Source organism: Argopecten irradians, chromosome 2 (assembly GCF_041381155.1).
Source record: "Argopecten irradians isolate NY chromosome 2, Ai_NY, whole genome shotgun sequence".
Lineage (NCBI taxonomy): Eukaryota > Metazoa > Mollusca > Bivalvia > Pectinida > Pectinidae > Argopecten > Argopecten irradians.
The window spans coordinates 2356204-2380379 of NC_091135.1; the positions used below are offsets into that span (position 1 = coordinate 2356204).

Genomic DNA, 24176 nt, shown 5'->3' on the forward strand with positions numbered 1-24176 from the left:
TGATTAAAGATACTTACGAGACAAAGATATACATATAATGTCTCGGTTATTACAAGACAATACGGAAACGTCTTGGTGTTAACAAGACCAACTCTTGTCTGGATATTAACGTTAATCAATTAAAAAAAAATCACAATGTCTTAATGCGGATAAGACAAAATGTGACCTCTTCAAGAACCGTGGTGGATGACGGACCTAAGAACATAAAGAAGCTCTGAATATAACTAAATAAGCAGCAACTGTGGAGATAAACTGTGGATTTTTATATAGGAGCAGCCATATTATTACGAATGATTTTTAACGATGAAGTTACCATGGAACTCGGTGACTGTTAAATAGGTTCAAACTAAAATGGACGTGACTGTGAAATAATATTACTGATTTTCAACGACGTAGTTACCATGGAACTGTGTGACTGTGAAATATGTTCGAACTACAATGGAAGTGACTGTGAAAATATGTTTGAACTACAATGGACGAACTGTGAAATATGTTTGAACTACAATGGACGAACTGTGAAATATAATTACTGGCCAATTTTTATGATGTTGTGACCATAGAACTGTGACTGTAAAAAAGACTTTATATTGCATGAATATATTAAAAGAGATGTTTTTAGACTATAACGTCCAAGATAATTACAATATGTGTATGTACATATTGTGCATTAAGGTAAAGAGTTGTAACGTTTAATAGGATAACTTCGCGATAATTAAAAAATATACTGCATGACGCATGCGAATGAAAGAAGGTTGAAAGGAGAAATGAATGGAATGGCCACTAGTTACTATTTAGGGAATTTTTTTTAAAAGGAGGCGGTGGTAAATTGAAATATTAATAATACTTGATACTTTGCGTTAAGAAATATGTAAGCCATTCTGAGAAATGCCTTACATATTGTCTTGTTTGAAGAAAGGGGCGATTGTAACCCTATAGAGGTAGGCAGGCTGGTAGCCTTGCTTAAGCCCCAATGATATTATTGGTGATAGACGATTGTAACCCTATAGAGATAGACAGGCTAGTAGCCCTGCTTAAGTCCCCATGAATATCATTAATAGATATGATATTTGAATATTCCCGCTAGGTAAACAGGAAGTGGGGTACCTGTTGAACCTTGACAGAAGTTGTTATGTTAGCCGTGTATAATTGTGGATCGCGGGGCTGAGTTAAATTATAGTGTATTTTATAAGAGTACAAGTATTAGTTATTTAATAACAACCATGTATATATTTATTAGGCTGTGTTTAATTTCATAGTGCATTATTGTGGTGTATATAGTGTTGCTTAGACCTAGTATTGATGTGTAGTATATTTAAAGGTCAGTAACGCGGGATTGTTTACTCATGTTTGCAGCCAGAGTTAGGTTGTTGTTTTAAGGCATGGCCAAACTAGGTGACCGAAATATCAGTAAATTGTTACGGCACCTACTTAGTAGCGACTACGTGGGATGTTCTGGAAAGCATGACAGGACATCGCACGGTCTATGCACGTGTTAAACTAGGTGACCAACTTATTAATTAATTGTTACCGAATAGGTATGGGTATGGTAGGGACTACGTGGAATGTTCTGGAAGGAATGACAGGCATCGCGTAGTCCACACACCTGTTTAACTGCGCAGTATAGTTTGTGCAAAATGTGCATATTACAGGCGGTTCTGTCCAGCCTCAACCAAGTCCAGTCAGAAAATCAAAACATTTCTATTTTGTTAAGCCTGCATCAGGCGCCGGTAAGGCTGTATTCTGAATTAAAATTAGTAAATTTTGACAGTTTATGATGAGCTGGGTAACCTTTGGGGCAAGCATTGTCCCAACGGCACGTGTACCAGTCACGTACCCAATCATTATAAATAGAGGGCCGCACAATAGGCCCCAGTCAGACTGAAACCAGACGGAGACTGAAACTAGACTGAAATTAGACGGACATCAGACGGGAATAAGACTGAGACTGGGTACTTCCGCCTCACATACACCTACGTCACCGCCTCCTCTAGGGCCACCTTTGAGAGAGAGAGAAAGTGAGAACTCTTGTCTACACTTTGAATAAAAGCCGTCAACAAGCTTCTACCCTACTCCTTGTCGTCATTTCGGACCAACACAGCCATCCATAGGACGACAAGGTGGGGTAAGGGCTATGTTATTTGGTGCTGCATGACCAGGATCTTCAATATAAAGAAGAAAAGAAAGAACCTGAAGACGAAGAAACAGACGGCTAAAGGTAAGCGAAATTTCTCTACTTTGATTAGTACCTCTAGTAGCTGACCATTTTTAATGTTGTTTAGGTATTTAGTGGTATAATTTGGTTAGTTAGAAACCAGGTACTGTCAGTATACATATTTTTGGCAATATTTAAAAAAAAAAATGTCTCTCAATTTAGATGTAGACATGGCCCAATTAACTGAGCGTATGGCAGGTCTAACACAGACAGAACAAAATCAAAATATGCCCACAGATCAGAATATTGCTCAGGACGATAGTGAGGTAGTGTTAAGAAACATGGCACAACATTTTAAGAACTTCTCTGCAGCTATGACAGCGCAGGGAGTTTTCCAGGTCGTTAGGTCATTTGAGGGTGACCCCACTAAATTCAAGACCTGGATAAAAGAAATAGAAAAATACGCGAAATTAGTAGGGCTAGATGACAAGGCAATCCCTAATATAGCGTATCAAACAAGTGTAGGTTCAGTAGGGGATTTTATCAAACGATATTTAGACGATTTAGAGGGAGATCTGTCTTGGGAGGACCTTAAGAAACTCCTCAAACAAAGATTCGCTGACATAACAGATTCGCATCAAGCTATGGCCTTATTACGTAAAACGATACAGAAACAGGACGAAAGCGTCCAGATATACGCTGAACGACTCCTGCAAGTAGCAGAAGACGCGTATCCTGATGCCCAGGAATGTGAAAAGGGCATTGTTCAAAGACAATTAGTTAACGCCTTTTGTGATGGGTTGCATTTCGACTATGTTAAGATGAAGGTTATGCGCGAGGACCCAGACACATTAGAGAGGGCGGTACATATAGCTATGCGCGAACAGAACCTTAGGAAAAGGTTCAATCTAAGGCAAGACATGAATAATGATAATGACATGGTCTTAAGGCCAAGACAGGAACATGTATATGACCCTCAGGTAGCCCCTACGCAAGACACATACTTTAACCTTAGACATAACGAAACTAACACGAGGCGAGAAGTACCAATGGACATTGACCACACCAGACAGAGACAGTGTTATAAATGTAAACAAAACAATATCATAAGACATAGACCACGCCCAGTACAAGACAGAAATAGTTTTAGGGAAACACAGAGACAGACACCCCTTAATAGAGCCCCTAGAAATAGGTATTCAGACAATAGCAGATATCATAACCAAACTCAAAATAGGTCGTATAGTACAGGTAACAGAGTGCAAACTCAGAACCCCCCACAAGTGCAGTCATTAGGTCGAAATAAACAAAGATCACAATTCAGATGTTTTCAATGTAATGAAGAAGGTCACATAAGAAAGAACTGTCCCCAATTAAATAGAAAAGGTAGGCCGTTAAACTAAGGACCTCGCTTCATAAGGAAACCGATGGGGCGAGGTTGAAAAGAAATAAGAAGCATGTGTCTAAGAAAATAGAAATATCGGGTAACCCAAGTACAACTGTGATAAAAATAGGTAAACAAAAATTAAGAGCTCTCTTAGACACAGGTGCTGAGGTTTCCATAATCAGCAATAGGATTTTTAAGATGTTACCGAATAAACCACGACTAAGAAAAGAAAGCATGACTCTCCAATCCGTCAGCAGTACACCGCTCAAGGTAATAGGTTCAGCAGACATTTCATTTCAAATAAGACATTTGACCTTAAGACATAAATTTTATGTTGTTGATGGCATGAACAGAAACTGCATCCTTGGTTTAGATTTTCTTAAACAAAATGGCGTTAGAATGTATTTTGACCTTGCATGTATGCGTATAGGTAAGACCTATGTTCAATTAGAGGAAGACATACATATTGCCTCAATAATAAGGACCACCCACAAGACATTGTTAAGACCGCAAACGGCAACGGTATGTCAGGTAAGACTCCCAAGAACTTTTAAGATACCAGGATCAAAGCTCTTAGAGATATCAGCAAATGACACTTGTATATATGATGAACCTGGTTTGACCTTACAAAACGGTGTAACAAAGGTCACGAACCCTCGCAAGATACCTATCTTGATACTTAACCAAACAAACAGGACGATTAACCTAAAACGAGGAAGTGTAGTAGGCAAAGCACAGGCCTTAGAAGACAAAGACATTTCAAGTATAACTGCGACAAAAGACGATGACAAAGACGAAGAAAACTTTAAGGAGGTAGATGTACCAGACGAGTACAGTGCTGAGACACTAAAGATATTAAGAAGAAACAAGGATCTATTCGCCAAAAAGGATTCTCAGCTTGGACATACAAAGACAGTTAAGATGCATATAGAAACAGGAGATCACAAACCAATTAAGAACCGACCTTACAGGACACCCCTGAAGAAACGTCAAGTAGTGGACGAAGCCATTGACGAGATGTTAAAGGCAAAGGTCATAGATAGGTCTAGAAGTCCCTGGAGTTTTGGCTTAGTGGTAGTTGATAAGAAAGATGGAAGTAAGAGAATGTGTGTAGATTTTAGGAGTTTAAATAAGATCGTTACACCCGATGTCAGTACCTCTTCCTTTGATAGATGACATTTTGACCCTCCTAGGACACTCAAAACATTTCACTACATTAGATTTGAAAAGTGGATATTGGCAAGTAGAACTCGACGAGGAAAGTAAACAAAAGACAGCTTTTGCCTGTCACAAAGGACTATTCCAGTTCAACAGAATGCCTTTCGGACTAAGTAACGCCCCTGCTGTCTTCCAAGAATTGATGAATATTGTCTTACAAGGATGTGAACAATTCGCCACGGCTTACCTTGATGATGTCATAATTTACAGTAGGACAGCTGAAGAACACCTGAAACACTTACAGATAGTCTTCAACAAATTAAGACAACATGGACTCAAACTAAAGCTTAAGAAATGCACTTTCTTCAAGAAAGAGACGGAATATCTTGGCTTTATGATTACGGACAAAGGTGTAAAGCCGGACCAAAAGAAAGTTGAAGCTATTAGGGCCTTACCAACCCCTACTTGCGTAAGAGATGTAAGAGCATTCATTGGAATGTGCGGTTACTACAGGAAGCACATCCCCAACTTCTCAAAAATAGCGGAATGTCTTACAGAACTAACCAAGAAGTATGCTAGGTTCAAATGGACTGAAGAATGTCAGAAGTCATTTGACTATCTTAAAGAAAGTCTTACAGTAGTACCTCTACTAGCATACCCAGACCCAAACCTACCATATGTGCTTTATACAGATGCATCAGACACATGCATAGGAGCTTGTCTTACACAGAAGACAAAGGAAGGTGAAGAAATGCCACTTTATTACTTGTCACATAAGCTTAGCCCAACACAGCGTAGGTGGTCTGTGATAGAGAAGGAAGCTTTTGCTGTGGTATATGCTCTTCAGAAGCTTGATAACTACTTACACAACAGTTCCTTTGTAATAAGAACGGACCATCGCCCACTTTCTTACATATTCTCAGACAAGAAGACATTGAATAAGAAACTCTCCTTATGGTCCCTTACTGTAGCGTCCTATAATTGTAAGGTAGAATATATTGAAGGTAGATTTAATTGTTGCGCGGACTTACTATCGCGACTACCAACAGATACAGCGGAAGAAGCTGAGGATAAGCAAGGAGAAACCCAGGAAACTAAGGACATTCATGATGTCTTGGACGTAGATGACAGAGCCTTAGAGATTGGAGCTCTCAACTCTAACAAATTTAAGCCAAGAGACTTTGTCAGTAGTACAGTTGATACTCCAGACGATATTGTTAAACCTCATATGGATCTCCCTAAAGACATAGACATGAGAAAAACTCAAGACAATGACGAAGACATATCAAAGCTGAAACTTAGACTTTGTAATGGACAAGCAACCAAGAGTGAGGAGGAGCGCTTCTTGGTTGTAGATAACTTAGTGTATTATCTGTCAAACGCGGAATCAGATGACCCGGTCTTGAGACTTTACATTCCGAAGGAACTTGAAGGAATGGTGATAAGACAGTATCATGATTTCCTAGGTCATATGGCAGTTGACAAAAACATATGACGTAATAAGAAAGAAGTATTATTTTCCTTTGTTATACAAGAAGGTTCACCAACACATTGAAAAGTGTGTGACTTGTCAGACAAGAAGTCACAGTAACCCTCATCCTCCTCTTCAAGACAGCCAGATACCCCCATACCCTTTTGCTAAGGTAGCAATGGATTTGTCAGGCCCTTACCCCCAGACATTATCAGGAAACAAATACATCGTGTCGTTCATAGATGTTTTACTCTGGCTTTCCGGAAGCATTTCCAGTCCCTGACAAATCAGCAGCAAACATTGTACATCTTATCTTGGAAGAACTATTCCCAAGATATGGTAGCGTATTAGAACTGGTTACAGATAACGGTTCAGAGAATATCGCTAGATCAGTAAAGGAGACACTAGAAGCATTGAATATCCACCATGTTACCACTTCTTATTATTGCCCCCAGTCAAATGGAAAAGGTGGAGAGATTTCATAGAACGATGGTAGACATTTTGGCCAAGAAGATCAAAGAAAACGTTAACACGTGGGATCTTTTCTTGAACCAAGTATTGGCCGCAGTAAGATTTCATACCAGTGAGGTAACAAAGGCTTCGCCTTTCTTCCTGCTTTATAACCGCGATGTAGTACTCCCCTTGGACACAATCTTAAAGCCAAGACGGCGGTATGCCGGTGAAGAGTTACACAAGATCGCCTTAGAGCAGCAACATAAGTCCTTTGTTCTAGTGCATAGACACATGAAACAAGCGAAGAAGAAACAGAAGAAACTCGCTGACAGGAACTGTAAAGACGAGGATCTTAAGACAGGAGATCCGGTTTACATAAGAAACCATAAGCGTACCTCAAAACTGGACAATAAATGGACACCTTACTATAGGATTATTGAGCAAACTGGACCAGTAAGTTTTAAGGTAAGAAACCAGCTTACAGGTGAAGTCACGAAGACACACGCGAGGCATTTACGATTAGCAAATGTTGATGAATGGGAGTTGCCCAAAGATAATATAGGTCGACCTTTAAGGAAATCGACATATGTAGTTCCCCCTGAGAGCAGTTCAGAGGAGTCTGAGGAGGAAACATCCTTAAAAAGAGTCATAAGATATAGAAGACAAGAAAGGTCAGATTCGGACTCTGAGGATGATATTCCGTTAATGGAGCTAAGACAAAGGCTCCGGACTCGAGAATTGGACAAAGCTAGTCCTATTGATTCAGATGATGAACTTATACCTTTATCACAATTGAAAGGTAAGTTAAATGAAAACAATAACGCTGACACTCAGACAGATGGTGTTGACGATGTTGATGATGCGTCTGAGACAGGTTGTACTGCTGATGACATGGAGATTGATGCGATAAATAAATTAGCAAATGAAGTTACGCCCCAAATCTCCACCGCAGTAGATAAACTATGTAAAGATGATAGGACTCAACAATAGAAAAGATGTAGATTCTAGAACAGACAAAGAAAGTTAAGAGAAATATATCAAGAGACTCTGAGGACAATTCAGAGCTATTTAAAAAATGTCTGAAATATTTTCTTCGAGATCAATAACGAGATTCATTAGTGAATCGTTTCTTATCGTTTCAGAAAACGAAATATAAGCTTTTGTTCTTAATCTAAGATATTGATGAATATTTAGGTACATACACTAAGATCGACAGGGCCCTTAGTGAGGCAAAGGAATTAGTTGGATTAGCTAGAGATTATCTTAATCATTTGAAACTTCAGATCAATATGCTATCTCTAGGACATTTAAGCCCTTCAGTCATTTCACCCCCAGACTTGTACGAACTCCTTATAGAAGTAGAAAGCAAACTTGACCCAGGTGTTAGAGTACCTTTTGACCCGGAAACTGACCTTTGGGAATTTTATAAGACAGTGACCTGTACGACACTTATTAGTACTGATAGCCTTATTGTAGTTATTTCCATTCCATTAATAGACATGATTGGCAAGTTTGCTGTGTACCGAGCACATAACCTTCCTCTTCCGTACCTTGGATCGAATCAAACAAATATTTTGGCGACTTATAAATTAGAAGCAGAAGCTCTTGCAATCAATGAAGCGAAAACACAATTGGTTACAATGACAATTGAAGAGATGAATCAATGTGTAAATAGCGTTAAAAACTACTGCAGGTTTCGTAGTCCAATGTATACTATAATGGGAAATAAGAAATGTATTGTTAATCTTTTTTATGAATTGGACCAATAATTTAGTTAAATATTGTACTACAGTAGTACAAAATACAAACACTTCCCCTATGGCCCAGTATTTGACCAATGGCCAATGGATAGTTGTCCACGATAGATCTTTGACCTTTACACTGAAATGCCCCTATAGAACCCAATCTGGTACTGTGGTGACCAGATACCCTATTGACACCTTATCCCTTACGGAAGGTTGTTCTGCATCAAATGAATATATGACCTTGCCCTCATATTATCATTCAGAGAGTAAATATAACCTAACAGATCATTTTCAACAGGTGATTTCAAATTATTATGTAGGCTCCATTGAACTCTGGAAACCAATGACCCAAAGACTACCAAATGTAAAAAAACATTAAGATACCCCATAAACTTAAGCCTATAAAGGAAATCCCCATTGATGAGTTGATAAATGAACTTGACAATTCATTTGATCTTGAACCTATGGAATCTGATTTGCCCCTCTCGACCTACTTGTCGATAGTAGGTGTGGTAGTAGTTGTTGTTATAGTGATATATTTATGTCGTAGGAGAATTAGGGATAAATGTCAGAAATGTAGGTTAGGTAAATGGTCAGTGAAAAGGGGAAAGTCAGAGACGAGTGTCTCGCAAGCCTCAAGACCCATGCAAAGACACAAAAGTAACCAATCCACAGAAGACATGACAGCCTTAGAAGAATTGATGACAACATACATCAAGGAACTCATCCACCAGGAACAAGAAAACAAAGCAAAAACCTACACTGATGTCAGGAAATTACCCTGAAGGCGTTGACCTCGCCGAGGCAGATGTAACTGCCCCATCAGGAAGTGGAGGAATTGAATCGGGTAAACAAGACTGCCTTACAACCCGAGTACGAAGTGTAATATACCCAGACTTAAGAAAAGAGCTCAGTCTTCCATAGACAGATATAAAGTAACGTCTTGGTCGTAACAAGACAATGTCTAAATGTGAAGAAGGAAATGATAATGACCCGGTGAAACATTATGCCGTTATATTTAACGTCTATATGATTAAAGATACTTACGAGACAAAGATATACATATAATGTCTCGGTTATTACAAGACAATAAGGAAACGTCTTGGTGTTAACAAGACCAACTCTTGTCTGGATATTAACGTTAATCAATTAAAAAAAAAAATCACAATGTCTTAGTGCGGATAAGACAAAATGTGACCTCTTCAAGAACCGTGGTGGATGACGGACCTAAGAACATAAAGAAGCTCTGGATATAACTAAATAAGCAGCAACTGTGGAGATAAACTGTGGATTTTTATATAGGAGCAGCCATATTATTACGAATGATTTTTAACGATGAAGTTACCATGGAACTCGGTGACTGTTAAATAGGTTCAAACTAAAATGGACGTGACTGTGAAATAATATTACTGATTTTCAACGACGTAGTTACCATGGAACTGTGTGACTGTTAAATACATTGTATGTTCGAACTACAATGGAAGTGAATGTGAAATATGTTTGAACTACAATGGACGAACTGTGAAATATGTTTGAACTACAATGGACGAACTGTGAAATATAATTACTGGCCATTTTTATGATGTTGTGACCATAGAACTGTGACTGTAAAAAAGACTTTATATTGCATGAATATATTAAAGAGATGTTTAGACTATAACGTCCAAGATAATTACAATATGTGTATGTACATATTGTGCATTAAGGTAAAGAGTTGTAACGTTTAATAGGATAACTTCGCGATAATTAAAAATATACTGCATGACGCATGCGAATGAAAGAAGGTTGAAAGGAGAAAGGGGCGATTGTAACCCTATAGAGGTAGGCAGGCTGGTAGCCTTGCTTAAGCCCCAATGATATTATTGGTGATAGACGATTGTAACCCTATAGAGATAGACAGGCTAGTAGCCCTGCTTAAGTCCCCATGAATATCATTAATAGATATGATATTTGAATATTCCCGCTAGGTAAACAGGAAGTGGGGTACCTGTTGAACCTTGACAGAAGTTGTTATGTTAGCCGTGTATAATTGTGGATCGCGGGGCTGAGTTAAATTATAGTGTATTTTATATAAGAGTACAAGTATTAGTTGTTTAATAACAACCATGTATATATTTATTAGGCTGTGTTTAATTTCATAGTGCATTATTGTGGTGTACATAGTGTTGCTTAGACCTAGTATTGATGTGTAGTATATTTAAAGGTCAGTAACGCGGGATTGTTTACTCATGTTTGCAGCCAGAGTTAGGTTGTTGTTTTAAGGCATGGCCAAACTAGGTGACCGAAATATCAGTAAATTGTTACGGCACCTACTTAGTAGCGACTACGTGGGATGTTCTGGAAAGCATGGCAGGACATCGCACGGTCTATGCACGTGTTAAACTAGGTGACCAACTTATTAGTTAATTGTTACCGAATAGGTATGGGTATGGTAGGGACTACGTGGAATGTTCTGGAAGGAATGACAGGACATCACGTAGTCCACACACCTGTTTAACTGCGCAGTATAGTTTGTGCAAAATGTGCATATTACAGGCGGTTCTGTCCAGCCTCAACCAAGTCCAGTCAGAAAATCAAAACATTTCTATTTTGTTAAGCCTGCATCAGGCGCCGGTAAGGCTGTATTCTGAATTAAAATTAGTAAATTTTGACAGTTTATGATGAGCTGGGTAACCTTTGGGGCAAGCATTGTCCCAACGGCACGTGTACCAGTCACGTACCCAATCATTATAAATAGAGGGCCGCAATAGGCCCCAGTCAGACTGAAGACGGAAACTAGACTGAAGACTGAAACTAGACTGAAATTAGACGGACATCAGACGGGAATAAGACTGAGACTGGGTACTTCCGCCTCACATACACCTACGTCACCGCCTCCTCTAGGGCCACCTTTGAGAGAGAGAGAAAGTGAGAACTCTTGTCTACACTTTGAATAAAAGCCGTCAACAAGCTTCTACCCTACTCCTTGTCGTCATTTCGACCAACACAGCCATCCATAGGACGACAAGGTGGGGTAAGGGTTATGTTATTTGGTGCTGTGACCAGGATCTTCAATATAAAGAAGAAAAGAAAGAACCTGAAGACGAAGAAACAGACGGCTAAAGGTAAGCGAAATTTCTCTACTTTGATTAGTACCTCTAGTAGCTGACCATTTTTAATGTTGTTTAGGTATTTAGTGGTATAATTTGGTTAGTTAGAAACCAGGTACTGTCAGTATACATATTTTGGCAATATTTAAAAAAAAAATATGTCTCTCAATTTGGATGTAGATATGGCCCAATTAACTGAGCGTATGGCAGGTCTAACACAGACAGAACAAAATCAAAATATGCCCACAGATCAGAATATTGCTCAGGACGATAGTGAGGTAGTGTTCAGAAACATGGCACAACATTTTAAGAACTTCTCTGCAGCTATGACAGCGCAGGGAGTTTTCCAGGTCGTTAGGTCATTTGAGGGTGACCCCACTAAATTCAAGACCTGGATAAAAGAAATAGAAAAATACGCGAAATTAGTAGGGCTAGATGACAAGGAAATCCCTAAAATAGCGTATCAAACAAGTGTAGGTTCAGTAGGGGATTTTATCAAACGATATTTAGACGATTTAGAGGGAGATCTGTCTTGGGAGGACCTTAAGAAACTCCTCAAACAAAGATTCGCTGACATAACAGATTCGCATCAAGCTATGGCCTTATTACGTAAAACGATACAGAAACGGGACGAAAGCGTCCAGATATACGCTGAACGACTCCTGCAAGTAGCAGAAGACGCGTATCCTGATGCCCAGGAATGTGAAAAGGGCATTGTTCAAAGACAATTAGTTAACGCCTTTTGTGATGGGTTGCATTTCGACTATGTTAAGATGAAGGTTATGCGCGAGGACCCAGACACATTAGAGAGGGCGGTACATATAGCTATGCGCGAACAGAACCTTAGGAAAAGGTTCAATCTAAGACAAGACATGAATAATGACAATGACATGGTCTTAAGGCCAAGACAGGAACATGTATATGACCCTCAGGTAGCCCCTACGCAAGACACATACTTTAACCTTAGACATAACGAAACTAACACGAGGCGAGAAGTACCAATGGACATTGACCACACCAGACAGAGACAGTGTTATAAATGTAAACAAAACAATATCATAAGACATAGACCACGCCCAGTACAAGACAGAAATAGTTTTAGGGAAACACAGAGACAGACACCCCTTAATAGAGCCCCTAGAAATAGGTATTCAGACAATAGCAGATATCATAACCAAACTCAAAATAGGTCGTATAGTACAGGTAACAGAGTGCAACCTCAGAACCCCCCCACAAGTGCAGTCATTAGGTCGAAATAAACAAAGATCACAATTCAGATGTTTTCAATGTAATGAAGAAGGTCACATAAGAAAGAACTGTCCCCAATTAAATAGAAAAGGTAGGCCGTTAAACTAAAGACCTCGCTTCATAAGGAAACCGATGGGGCGAGGTTGAAAAGAAATAAGAAGCATGTGTCTAAGAAAATAGAAATATCGGGTAACCCAAGTACAACTGTGATAAAAATAGGTAAACAAAAATTAAGAGCTCTCTTAGACACAGGTGCTGAGGTTTCCATAATCAGCAATAGGATTTTTAAGATGTTACCGAATAAACCACGACTAAGAAAAGAAAGCATGACTCTCCAATCCGTCAGCAGTACACCGCTCAAGGTAATAGGTTCAGCAGACATTTCATTTCAAATAAGACATTTGACCTTAAGACATAAATTTTATGTTGTTGATGGCATGAACAGAAACTGCATCCTTGGTTTAGATTTTCTTAAACAAAATGGCGTTAGAATGTATTTTGACCTTGCATGTATGCGTATAGGTAAGACCTATGTTCAATTAGAGGAAGACATACATATTGCCTCAATAATAAGGACCACCCACAAGACATTGTTAAGACCGCAAACGGCAACGGTATGTCAGGTAAGACTCCCAAGAACTTTTAAGATACCAGGATCAAAGCTCTTAGAGATATCAGCAAATGACACTTGTATATATGATGAACCTGGTTTGACCTTACAAAACGGTGTAACAAAGGTCACGAACCCTCGCAAGATACCTATCTTGATACTTAACCAAACAAACAGGACGATTAACCTAAAACGAGGAAGTGTAGTAGGCAAAGCACAGGCCTTAGAAGACAAAGACATTTCAAGTATAACTGCGACAAAAGACGATGACAAAGACGAAGAAAACTTTAAGGAGGTAGATGTACCAGACGAGTACAGTGCTGAGACACTAAAGATATTAAGAAGAAACAAGGATCTATTCGCCAAAAAGGATTCTCAGCTTGGACAACAAAGACAGTTAAGATGCATATAGAAACAGGAGATCACAAACCAATTAAGAACCGACCTTACAGGACACCCCTGAAGAAACGTCAAGTAGTGGACGAAGCCATTGACGAGATGTTAAAGGCAAAGGTCATAGATAGGTCTAGAAGTCCCTGGAGTTTTGGCTTAGTGGTAGTTGATAAGAAAGATGGAAGTAAGAGAATGTGTGTAGATTTTAGGAGTTTAAATAAGATCGTTACCCCGATGTCAGTACCTCTTCCTTTGATAGATGACATTTTGACCCTCCTAGGACACTCAAAACATTTCACTACATTAGATTTGAAAAGTGGATATTGGCAAGTAGAACTCGACGAGGAAAGTAAACAAAAGACAGCTTTTGCCTGTCACAAAGGACTATTCCAGTTCAACAGAATGCCTTTCGGACTAAGTAACGCCCCTGCTGTCTTCCAAGAATTGATGAATATTGTCTTACAAGGATGTGAACAATTCGCCACAGCTTACCTTGATGATGTCATAATTTACAGTAGGACAGCTGAAGAACACCTGAAACACTTACAGATAGTCTTCAACAAATTAAGACAACATGGACTCAAACTAAAGCTTAAGAAATGCACTTTCTTCAAGAAAGAGACGGAATATCTTGGCTTTATGATTACGGACAAAGGTGTAAAGCCGGACCAAAAGAAAGTTGAAGCTATTAGGGCCTTACCAACCCCTACTTGCGTAAGAGATGTAAGAGCATTCATTGGAATGTGCGGTTACTATAGGAAGCACATCCCCAACTTCTCAAAAATAGCGGAATGTCTTACAGAACTAACCAAGAAGTATGCTAGGTTCAAATGGACTGAAGAATGTCAGAAGTCATTTGACTATCTTAAAGAAAGTCTTACAGTAGTACCTCTACTAGCATACCCAGACCCAAACCTACCATATGTGCTTTATACAGATGCATCAGACACATGCATAGGAGCTTGTCTTACACAGAAGACAAAGGAAGGTGAAGAAATGCCACTTTATTACTTGTCACATAAGCTTAGCCCAACACAGCGTAGGTGGTCTGTGATAGAGAAGGAAGCTTTTGCTGTGGTATATGCTCTTCAGAAGCTTGATAACTACTTACACAACAGTTCCTTTGTAATAAGAACGGACCATCGCCCACTTTCTTACATATTCTCAGACAAGAAGACATTGAATAAGAAACTCTCCTTATGGTCCCTTACTGTAGCGTCCTATAATTGTAAGGTAGAATATATTGAAGGTAGATTTAATTGTTGCGCGGACTTACTATCGCGACTACCAACAGATACAGCGGAAGAAGCTGAGGATAAGCAAGGAGAAACCCAGGAAACTAAAGACATTCATGATGTCTTGGACGTAGATGACAGAGCCTTAGAGATTGGAGCTCTCAACTCTAACAAATTTAAGCCAAGAGACTTTGTCAGTAGTACAGTTGATACTCCAGACGATATTGTTAAACCTCATATGGATCTCCCTAAAGACATAGACATAAGAAAAACTCAAGACAATGACGAAGACATATCAAAGCTGAGACTTAGACTTTGTAATGGACAAGCAACCAAGAGTGAGGAGGAGCGCTTCTTGGTTGTAGATAACTTAGTGTATTATCTGTCAAACGCGGAATCAGATGACCCGGTCTTGAGACTTTACATTCCGAAGGAACTTGAAGGAATGGTGATAAGACAGTATCATGATTTCCTAGGTCATATGGCAGTTGATAAAACATATGACGTAATAAGAAAGAAGTATTATTTTCCTTTGTTATACAAGAAGGTTCACCAACACATTGAAAAGTGTGTGACTTGTCAGACAAGAAGTCACAGTAACCCTCATCCTCCTCTTCAAGACAGCCAGATACCCCCATACCCTTTTGCTAAGGTAGCAATGGATTTGTCAGGCCCTTACCCCCAGACATTATCAGGAAACAAATACATCGTGTCGTTCATAGATGTTTACTCTGGCTTTCCGGAAGCATTTCCAGTCCCTGACAAATCAGCAGCAAACATTGTACATCTTATCTTGGAAGAACTATTCCCAAGATATGGTAGCGTATTAGAACTGGTTACAGATAACGGTTCAGAGAATATCGCTAGATCAGTAAAGGAGACACTAGAAGCATTGAATATCCACCATGTTACCACTTCTTATTATTGCCCCCAGTCAAATGGAAAAGTGGAGAGATTTCATAGAACGATGGTAGACATTTTGGCCAAGAAGATCAAAGAAAACGTTAACACGTGGGATCTTTTCTTGAACCAAGTATTGGCCGCAGTAAGATTTCATACCAGTGAGGTAACAAAGGCTTCGCCTTTCTTCCTGCTTTATAACCGCGATGTAGTACTCCCCTTGGACACAATCTTAAAGCCAAGACGGCGGTATGCCGGTGAAGAGTTACACAAGATCGCCTTAGAGCAGCAACATAAGTCCTTTGTTCTAGTGCATAGACACATGAAGCAAGCGAAGAAGAAACAGAAGAAACTCGCTGATAGGAACTGTAAAGACGAGGATCTTAAGACAGGAGATCCGGTTTACATAAGAAACCATAAGCGTACCTCAAAACTGGACAATAAATGGACACCTTACTATAGGATTATTGAGCAAACTGGACCAGTAAGTTTTAAGGTAAGAAACCAGCTTACAGGTGAAGTCACGAAGACACACGCGAGGCATTTACGATTAGCAAATGTTGATGAATGGGAGTTGCCCAAAGATAATATAGGTCGACCTTTAAGGAAATCGACATATGTAGTTCCCCCTGAGAGCAGTTCAGAGGAGTCTGAGGAGGAAACATCCTTAAAAAGAGTCATAAGATATAGAAGACAAGAAAGGTCAGATTCGGACTCTGAGGATGATATTCCGTTAATGGAGCTAAGACAAAGGCTCCGGACTCGAGAATTGGACAAAGCTAGTCCTATTGATTCAGATGATGAACTTATACCTTTATCACAATTGAAAGGTAAGTTAAATGAAAACAATAACGCTGACACTCAGACAGATGACGACGATGATGATGATTTTGTAGATGCGTCTGAGACAGGTTGTACTGCTGATGACATGGAGATTGATGCGGTAAATAAATTAGCAAATGAAGTTACGCCCCAAATCTCCACCGCAGTAGATAAAACATGTCAAGATGATAGGCTCAACAATAGAAAAGATGTAGATTCTAAGAACCAGACAAAGAAAGTTAAGAGAAATATATCAAGAGACTCTGAGGACAATTCAGAGCTATTTAAAAAATGTCTGAAATATTTTCTTCGAGATCAATAACGAGATTCATTAGTGAATCGTTTCTTATCGTTTCAGAAAAACGAAATATAAGCTTTTGTTCTTAATCTAAGATATTGATGAATATTTAGGTACATACACTAAGATCGACAGGGCCCTTAGTGAGGCAAAGGAATTAGTTGGATTAGCTAGAGATTATCTTAATCATTTGAAACTTCAGATCAATATGCTATCTCTAGGACATTTAAGCCCTTCAGTCATTTCACCCCCAGACTTGTACGAACTCCTTATAGAAGTAGAAAGCAAACTTGACCCAGGTGTTAGAGTACCTTTTGACCCGGAAACTGACCTTTGGGAATTTTATAAGACAGTGACCTGTACGACACTTATTAGTACTGATAGCCTTATTGTAGTTATTTCCATTCCATTAATAGACATGATTGGCAAGTTTGCTGTGTACCGAGCACATAACCTTCCTCTTCCGTACCTTGGATCGAATCAAACAAATATTTTGGCGACTTATAAATTAGAAGCAGAAGCTCTTGCAATCAATGAAGCGAAAACACAATTGGTTACAATGACAATTGAGGAGATGAATCAATGTGTAAATAGCGTTAAAAACTACTGCAGGTTTCGTAGTCCAATGTATACTATAATGGGAAATAAGAAATGTATTGTTAATCTTTTTATGAATTGGACCAATAATTTAGTTAAATATTGTACTACAGTAGTACAAAATACAAACACTTCCCCTATGGCCCAGTATTTGACCAATGGCCAATGGATAGTTGTCCACGATAGATCTTTGACCTTTACACTGAAATGCCCCTATAGAACCCAATCTGGTACTGTGGTGACCAGATACCCTATTGACACCTTATCCCTTACGGAAGGTTGTTCTGCATCAAATGAATATATGACCTTGCCCTCATATTATCATTCAGAGAGTAAATATAACCTAACAGATCATTTTCAACAGGTGATTTCAAATTATTATGTAGGCTCTATTGAACTCTGGAAACCAATGACCCAAAGACTACCAAATGTAAAAAAAAACATTAAGATACCCCATAAACTTAAGCCTATAAAGGAAATCCCCATTGATGAGTTGATAAATGAACTTGACAATTCATTTGATCTTGAACCTATGGAATCTGATTTGCCCCTCTCGACCTACTTGTCGATAGTAGGTGTGGTAGTAGTTGTTGTTATAGTGATATATTTATGTCGTAGGAGAATTAGGGATAAATGTCAGAAATGTAGGTTAGGTAAATGGTCAGTGAAAAGGGGAAAGTCAGAGTCGAGTGTCTCGCAAGCCTCAAGACCCATGCAAAGACACAAAAGTAACCAATCCACAGAAGACATGACAGCCTTAGAAGAATTGATGACAACATACATCAAGGAACTCATCCACCAGGAACAAGAAAACAAAGAAAAAACCTACACTGATGTCAGGAAATTACCCTGAGGGCGTTGACCTCGCCGAGGCAGATGTAACTGCCCCATCAGGAAGTGGAGGAATTGAATCGGGTAAACAAGACTGCCTTACAACCCGAGTACGAAGTGTAATATACCCAGACTTGAGAAAAGAGCTCAGTCTTCCATAGACAGATATAAAGTAACGTCTTGGTCGTAACAAGACAATGTCTAAATGTGAAGAAGGAAATGATAATGACCCGGTGAAACATTATGCCTTGATATTTAACGATTAAAGATACTTACGAGACAAAGATATACATATAATGTCTCGGTTATTACAAGACAATACGGAAACGTCTTGGTGTTAACAAGACCAACTCTTGTCTGGATATTAACGTTAATCAATTAAAAAAAAAATCACAATGTCTTAATGCGGATAAGACAAAATGTGACCTCTTCAAGAACCGTGGTGGATGACGGACCTAAGAACATAAAGAAGCTCTGGATATAATTAAATAAGCAGCAACAACTGTGGAGATAAACTGTGGATTTTTTATATAGGAGCAGCCATATTATTACGAATGATTTTTAACGATGAAGTTACCATGGAACTCTGTGACTGTTAAATAGGTTCAAACTAAAATGGACGTGACTGTGAAATAATATTACTGATTTTCAACGACGTAGTTACCATGGAACTGTGTGACTGTTAAATACATTGTATGTTCGAACTACAATGGAAGTGAATGTGAAATATGTTTGAACTACAATGGACGAACTGTGAAATATGTTTGAACTACAATGGACGAACTGTGAAATATAATTACTGGCCAACTTTATGATGTTGTGACCATAGAACTGTGACTGTAAATAAGACTTTATATTGCATGAATATATTAAAGAGATGTTTAAAGTATAACGTCCAAGATAATTACAATATGTGTATGTGCATATTGTGCATTAAGGTAAAAGAGTTTAATAGTTTAACGTTTAATAGGATAACTTCGCGATAATTAAAAATATACTGCATGATGCATGCGAATGAAAGAAGGTTGAAAGGAGAAATGAATGAAATGGCCACTAGTTACTATTTAGGGAATATTTTTTAAAGGAGGCGGTGGTAAATTGAAATATTAATAATACTTGATACTTTGCGTTAAGAAATATGTAAGCCATTCTGAGAAATGCCTTACATATTGTCTTGTTTGAAGAAAGGGGCGATTGTAACCCTATAGAGGTAGGCAGGCTGGTAGCCTTGCTTAAGCCCCAATGATATTATTGGTGATAGATGATTGTAACCCTATAGAGATAGACAGGCTAGTAGCCCTGCTTAAGTCCCCATGAATATCATTAATAGATATGATATTTGAATATTCCCGCTAGGTAAACAGGAAGTGGGGTACCTGTTGAACCTTGACAGAAGTTGTTATGTTAGCCGTGTATAATTGTGGATCGCGGGGCTGAGTTAAATTATAGTGTATTTTATATAAGAGTACAAGTATTAGTTGTTTAATAACAACCATGTATATATTTATTAGGCTGTGTTTAATTTCATAGTGCATTATTGTGGTGTACATAGTGTTGCTTAGACCTAGTATTGATGTGTAGTATATTTAAAGGTCAGTAACGCGGGATTGTTTACTCATGTTTGCAGCCAGAGTTAGGTTGTTGTTTTAAGGCATGGCCAAACTAGGTGACCGAAATATCAGTAAATTGTTACGGCACCTACTTAGTAGCGACTACGTGGGATGTTCTGGAAAGCATGACAGGACATCGCACGGTCTATGCACGTGTTAAACTAGGTGACCAATTTATTAGTTAATTGTTACCAAATAGGTATGGGTATGGTAGGGACTACGTGGAATGTTCTGGAAGGAATGACAGGACATCACGTGGTCCACACACCTGTTTAACTGCGCAGTATAGTTTGTGCAAAATGTGCATATTACAGGCGGTTCTGTCCAGCCTCAACCAAGTCCAGTCAGAAAATCAAAACATTTCTATTTTGTTAAGCCTGCATCAGGCGCCGGTAAGGCTGTATTCTGAATTAAAATTAGTAAATTTTGACAGTTTATGATGAGCTGGGTAACCTTTGGGGCAAGCATTGTCCCAACGGCACGTGTACCAGTCACGTACCCAATCATTATAAATAGAGGGCCGCAATAGGCCCCAGTCAGACTGAAACCAGACGGAGACTGAAACCAGACGGAGACTGAAACTAGACTGAAATTAGACGGACATCAGACGGGAATAAGACTGAGACTGGGTACTTCCGCCTCACATACACCTACGTCACCGCCTCCTCTAGGGCCACCTTTGAGAGAGAGAGAGAAAGTGAGAACTCTTGTCTACACTTTGAATAAAAGCCGTCAACAAGCTTCTACCCTACTCCTTGTCGTCATTTCGACCAACACAGCCATCCATAGGACGACAAGTACCCACCTTTGTTTACATGCACGGCTATCTAATGCTACAAAGTGGCAAACAGTCGGGTTCAAACTTTTCCGATGCGACAGTGAAATTTTCCATCGGCGATAGAATTAAATATTTCGTCGGTTATATTAATACTTTCAGCGCGAAGATTAACAGATTTTCTGACTGACGTTGGTAATTATCGAGCGGACGCGCCGAGCCGTGACGGCCGAGTACACACGGCTTGCACAGGTAAACCATTAGGTTCGTGGAACGGGCCAAGCTATCCGATTGTAGACTACCCCTGTTTACGTCATGCATGCACTAAAACTACTTTATTTTTCTCTAATTCTTGCTACCTGGCGAAACATGCATTTTCAACCTTTTTTCGGGGGAGTTCCGATACGAGCGGTAAAATATGAATTACTGTTTGTACTGATGTGAATTGTGTTGATACTAAATGCTGTTCGAGGTTCTCGTTTCAGATATCGTAAGACCAGAGAAGCAGATCGAAGAAAATACCAGGATGACGTTATGATGCAAAACTTATCAGCTGAAGAGGATTAATCTTGAAATAAATGAAATTATACGACATAAGTTCACGTGTTAATTTTTACCAATTTCCAATTTGTAAAGCTTGTCTACACACCTTGTATACATGGCTTCGATCTGCGATTGAAGACGATTCTGTAGTTCTAGATCATTGATATTCAATTAATATATAGTATACAAATGTACCTGAGGTTCTCGTTACAGATATCATAGTGTAAGACAAGAGAAGATCGAAGGAAATACCAACCTGACGTCATCACTTGTGTTAACTGTTGAAAAGCTGAAGAGGACAATAAAATTAATCGTGTTGATTTTTTTTACATCCCTGAAAAACTTTGATATATTTTCCCTATAAATGGCGTTTTGTAACACCAATCACAGAGTTCCTTTGATGTGGTAACCTTCAACCTCTCACCGATCTGTCGACACCCGAATGCCAATCCCACTCGAAACTTCCAACGATTAACAATGGATTTCATCAGACCCATATCACGCTTGCGCGTCATTGCGTAAAGAAATCAATCTGATCATCAAATCCATTACAACATCTGTCAGTCTGGTTTAGACTATGTTCCTAATTTGATCAGTAATTAAAATAGTGATACCTCTGCAAACTTTGCATTTTACTACTGCTTATCCATACATCAAATTACAGATAACATATATACAGGTATTATCTATAAGTATCATATTTTAATATTAATGAATTAAGTGTATATCTTAATCAGTGCCGTCTATGAACAATACCTTTTAGAAAACAATTAGGGGCGTAATTAAATGCTCGAAATATCATTGAGTAAAAATACATTAGATTTTTGTTTTCTACATACGGTTGAGTTTATGGTGATTTTTATGAAACGTATTAAATTAATCAGTTTCAAGTTTCTAAAAATATCGAAGAAATGTCTGACATTCTCGACTCACTCATGTCACACAAACGCCACCGCCCCACATGTATACAGACCGCACACGCCATCCCCGTCATGAAATAACTATCCACCCAGCGTGAACCAATGACGACCTTTTCTGTTCCTGTCAATTTTTATCAAACCCTGGTCATGCCACGTTTGGCAGCCACGCGAAAACTGTAAATATGTAGTGTGTTTTTATTTAAAGTTAGATAAAATTAATTTAGATTTTACATAGATTTCTTGGGGTTGTTTGCACTTAACTCAAACGTACTTATACCAGGAAATTGGATTGTTTTTCAAATTACAAACATTTCAATATGAATGAACTAATTGCAAATGTTTTTAAACGTTAAAATATCGCCAAAACACAACAAGAAATTGTATCTGTCCGGCATTGTATGTTTACAACGGAAAGAACCGAGTGGCATCATTGAGTAAGTTCGTGAATCGAAGTGTCGCTGAATTTACCATTCCGGCTACATGGATATAGAATGTAATAACCACCTACAACGAGCAAACTTATAATTTAATCGGTCTACCATCCGGCGCTTGATTAAGGCTTAAAAGCCCTGAACCATTACAAGCCGTATCTCCAGTGAGCGTAGTAAAGAAACTTAATGTGGGGGGAACGGGTGTGCAAAAGTCCCTCAATTTATTTGGAAACCCACATCTCGCCACGCACCAGCAGGAGGAGATTGATGACTTTAATTCAAAACACACAACCATTTTTTACTTTATACACTTTTTTTTGATATATCGTTGAGTAGAATCCTTGTACACATTTATAGACAGTGGCGTCGATAAACGGAAACTAATGAATACGCAAATTGCCATGCTAGCGCCAAAGGTGCGATATTTTGGTGGGGGGGGGGGGGGGGCGACAATCTCCTACGAGAAAAAAAAATATTACGATTTAGAATTTTACGATGCATTTGATGAATGTGGGAGCGCCTGATGGCGCGAGATTTGGGTGTTTGAGGAGGTCCGAGGGTCTCCCCCGGGTAAAAATATTAGATTTAGAATGGCTGTGATGAGTTTTACGATATATTTTAATGATTTTAAAGCGTTCTTAACATAATACTTTTTTTATTTAAATTTACCTGCATTAAGAATTGGTAATTGTGAATGCCGTCATATCTATGCAACTCGATCTGAACATACTGGCTTCACACCATCGGTACATTGTTGTTTAACACAAAATAATAATTAATTAATTGTTTTGCTAAGTCATATAAACAGATGAATCTTTTAAGAGACATTTTTTTAAATAGTACGTAGAACCCCCTGATTGACATTTTAAGTCTAGTTCACGAAAATGTGCAGGAGGACCCTTTTTTCTTTCAAATGTGCAATTTTAGAACATTTCAGTCGGCGAAAACAAGAAATGTATGCCCTCGTCCTTGCCCCCCCCCCCTGACCCCTCCAACCCCGCCCCCACCTCCCACACCCGCTTCCTACGCCCCTGTATCTACATTGCCAAATAAAACAGCATAGTTCTATGAAGCTTTAGAGTATTTGATGGAAATATGACAAGAAGTGAGAGGTATTTTCACACGTTAATTATGTATATATTATACATAAATACAGGGTGTACATGTACATTATTAAGCAAACATATATGTACATAGGTCTACAATGTATATGTAAGGTATATTTTTGCTTTGAATACATAAAAGTACACATAAAATTTATATATATAGTTAGGCTGATTTTTTTTTAAGTAAATCGGGTGTAAAAAAGTTATATAACTAGTGACATATAGGGGAATGTCCATTAGACGGATAGAGACTATAACTAGGTATATATAGGGAATGCCCATTAGACGGATAGACACTATAACTAAGGGTATATAGGGAATTTCCATTAGACGGATATATATTATAGCTAGGGCTATATAAGGAAAGTCCATTAGGACGGACAAAGACTATAACTAGAGATA

The 24176-nt window shown here is 38.7% G+C and overlaps 1 protein-coding gene and 1 long non-coding RNA gene across 2 annotated transcripts; both read left to right on the plus strand.

Annotated features, from left to right (window-relative positions):
- Nucleotides 1–697: 697 nt before the first annotated feature.
- On the plus strand, nucleotides 698–12714 carry LOC138312603 (uncharacterized). Its single transcript, XM_069253415.1, has 2 exons — nucleotides 698–1541; nucleotides 10787–12714. The coding sequence occupies exon 2, from the start codon at nucleotides 11614–11616 to the stop codon at nucleotides 12712–12714; it is 1101 nt and encodes a 366-aa protein (XP_069109516.1). The 5' UTR covers nucleotides 698–1541; nucleotides 10787–11613.
- LOC138314121 (uncharacterized) lies at nucleotides 7644–20743 on the plus strand. The gene is made up of 2 exons (XR_011207334.1): nucleotides 7644–10150; nucleotides 19425–20743. It is a non-coding gene; the product is annotated as an uncharacterized lncRNA (long non-coding RNA).
- Nucleotides 20744–24176: the final 3433 nt, after the last annotated feature.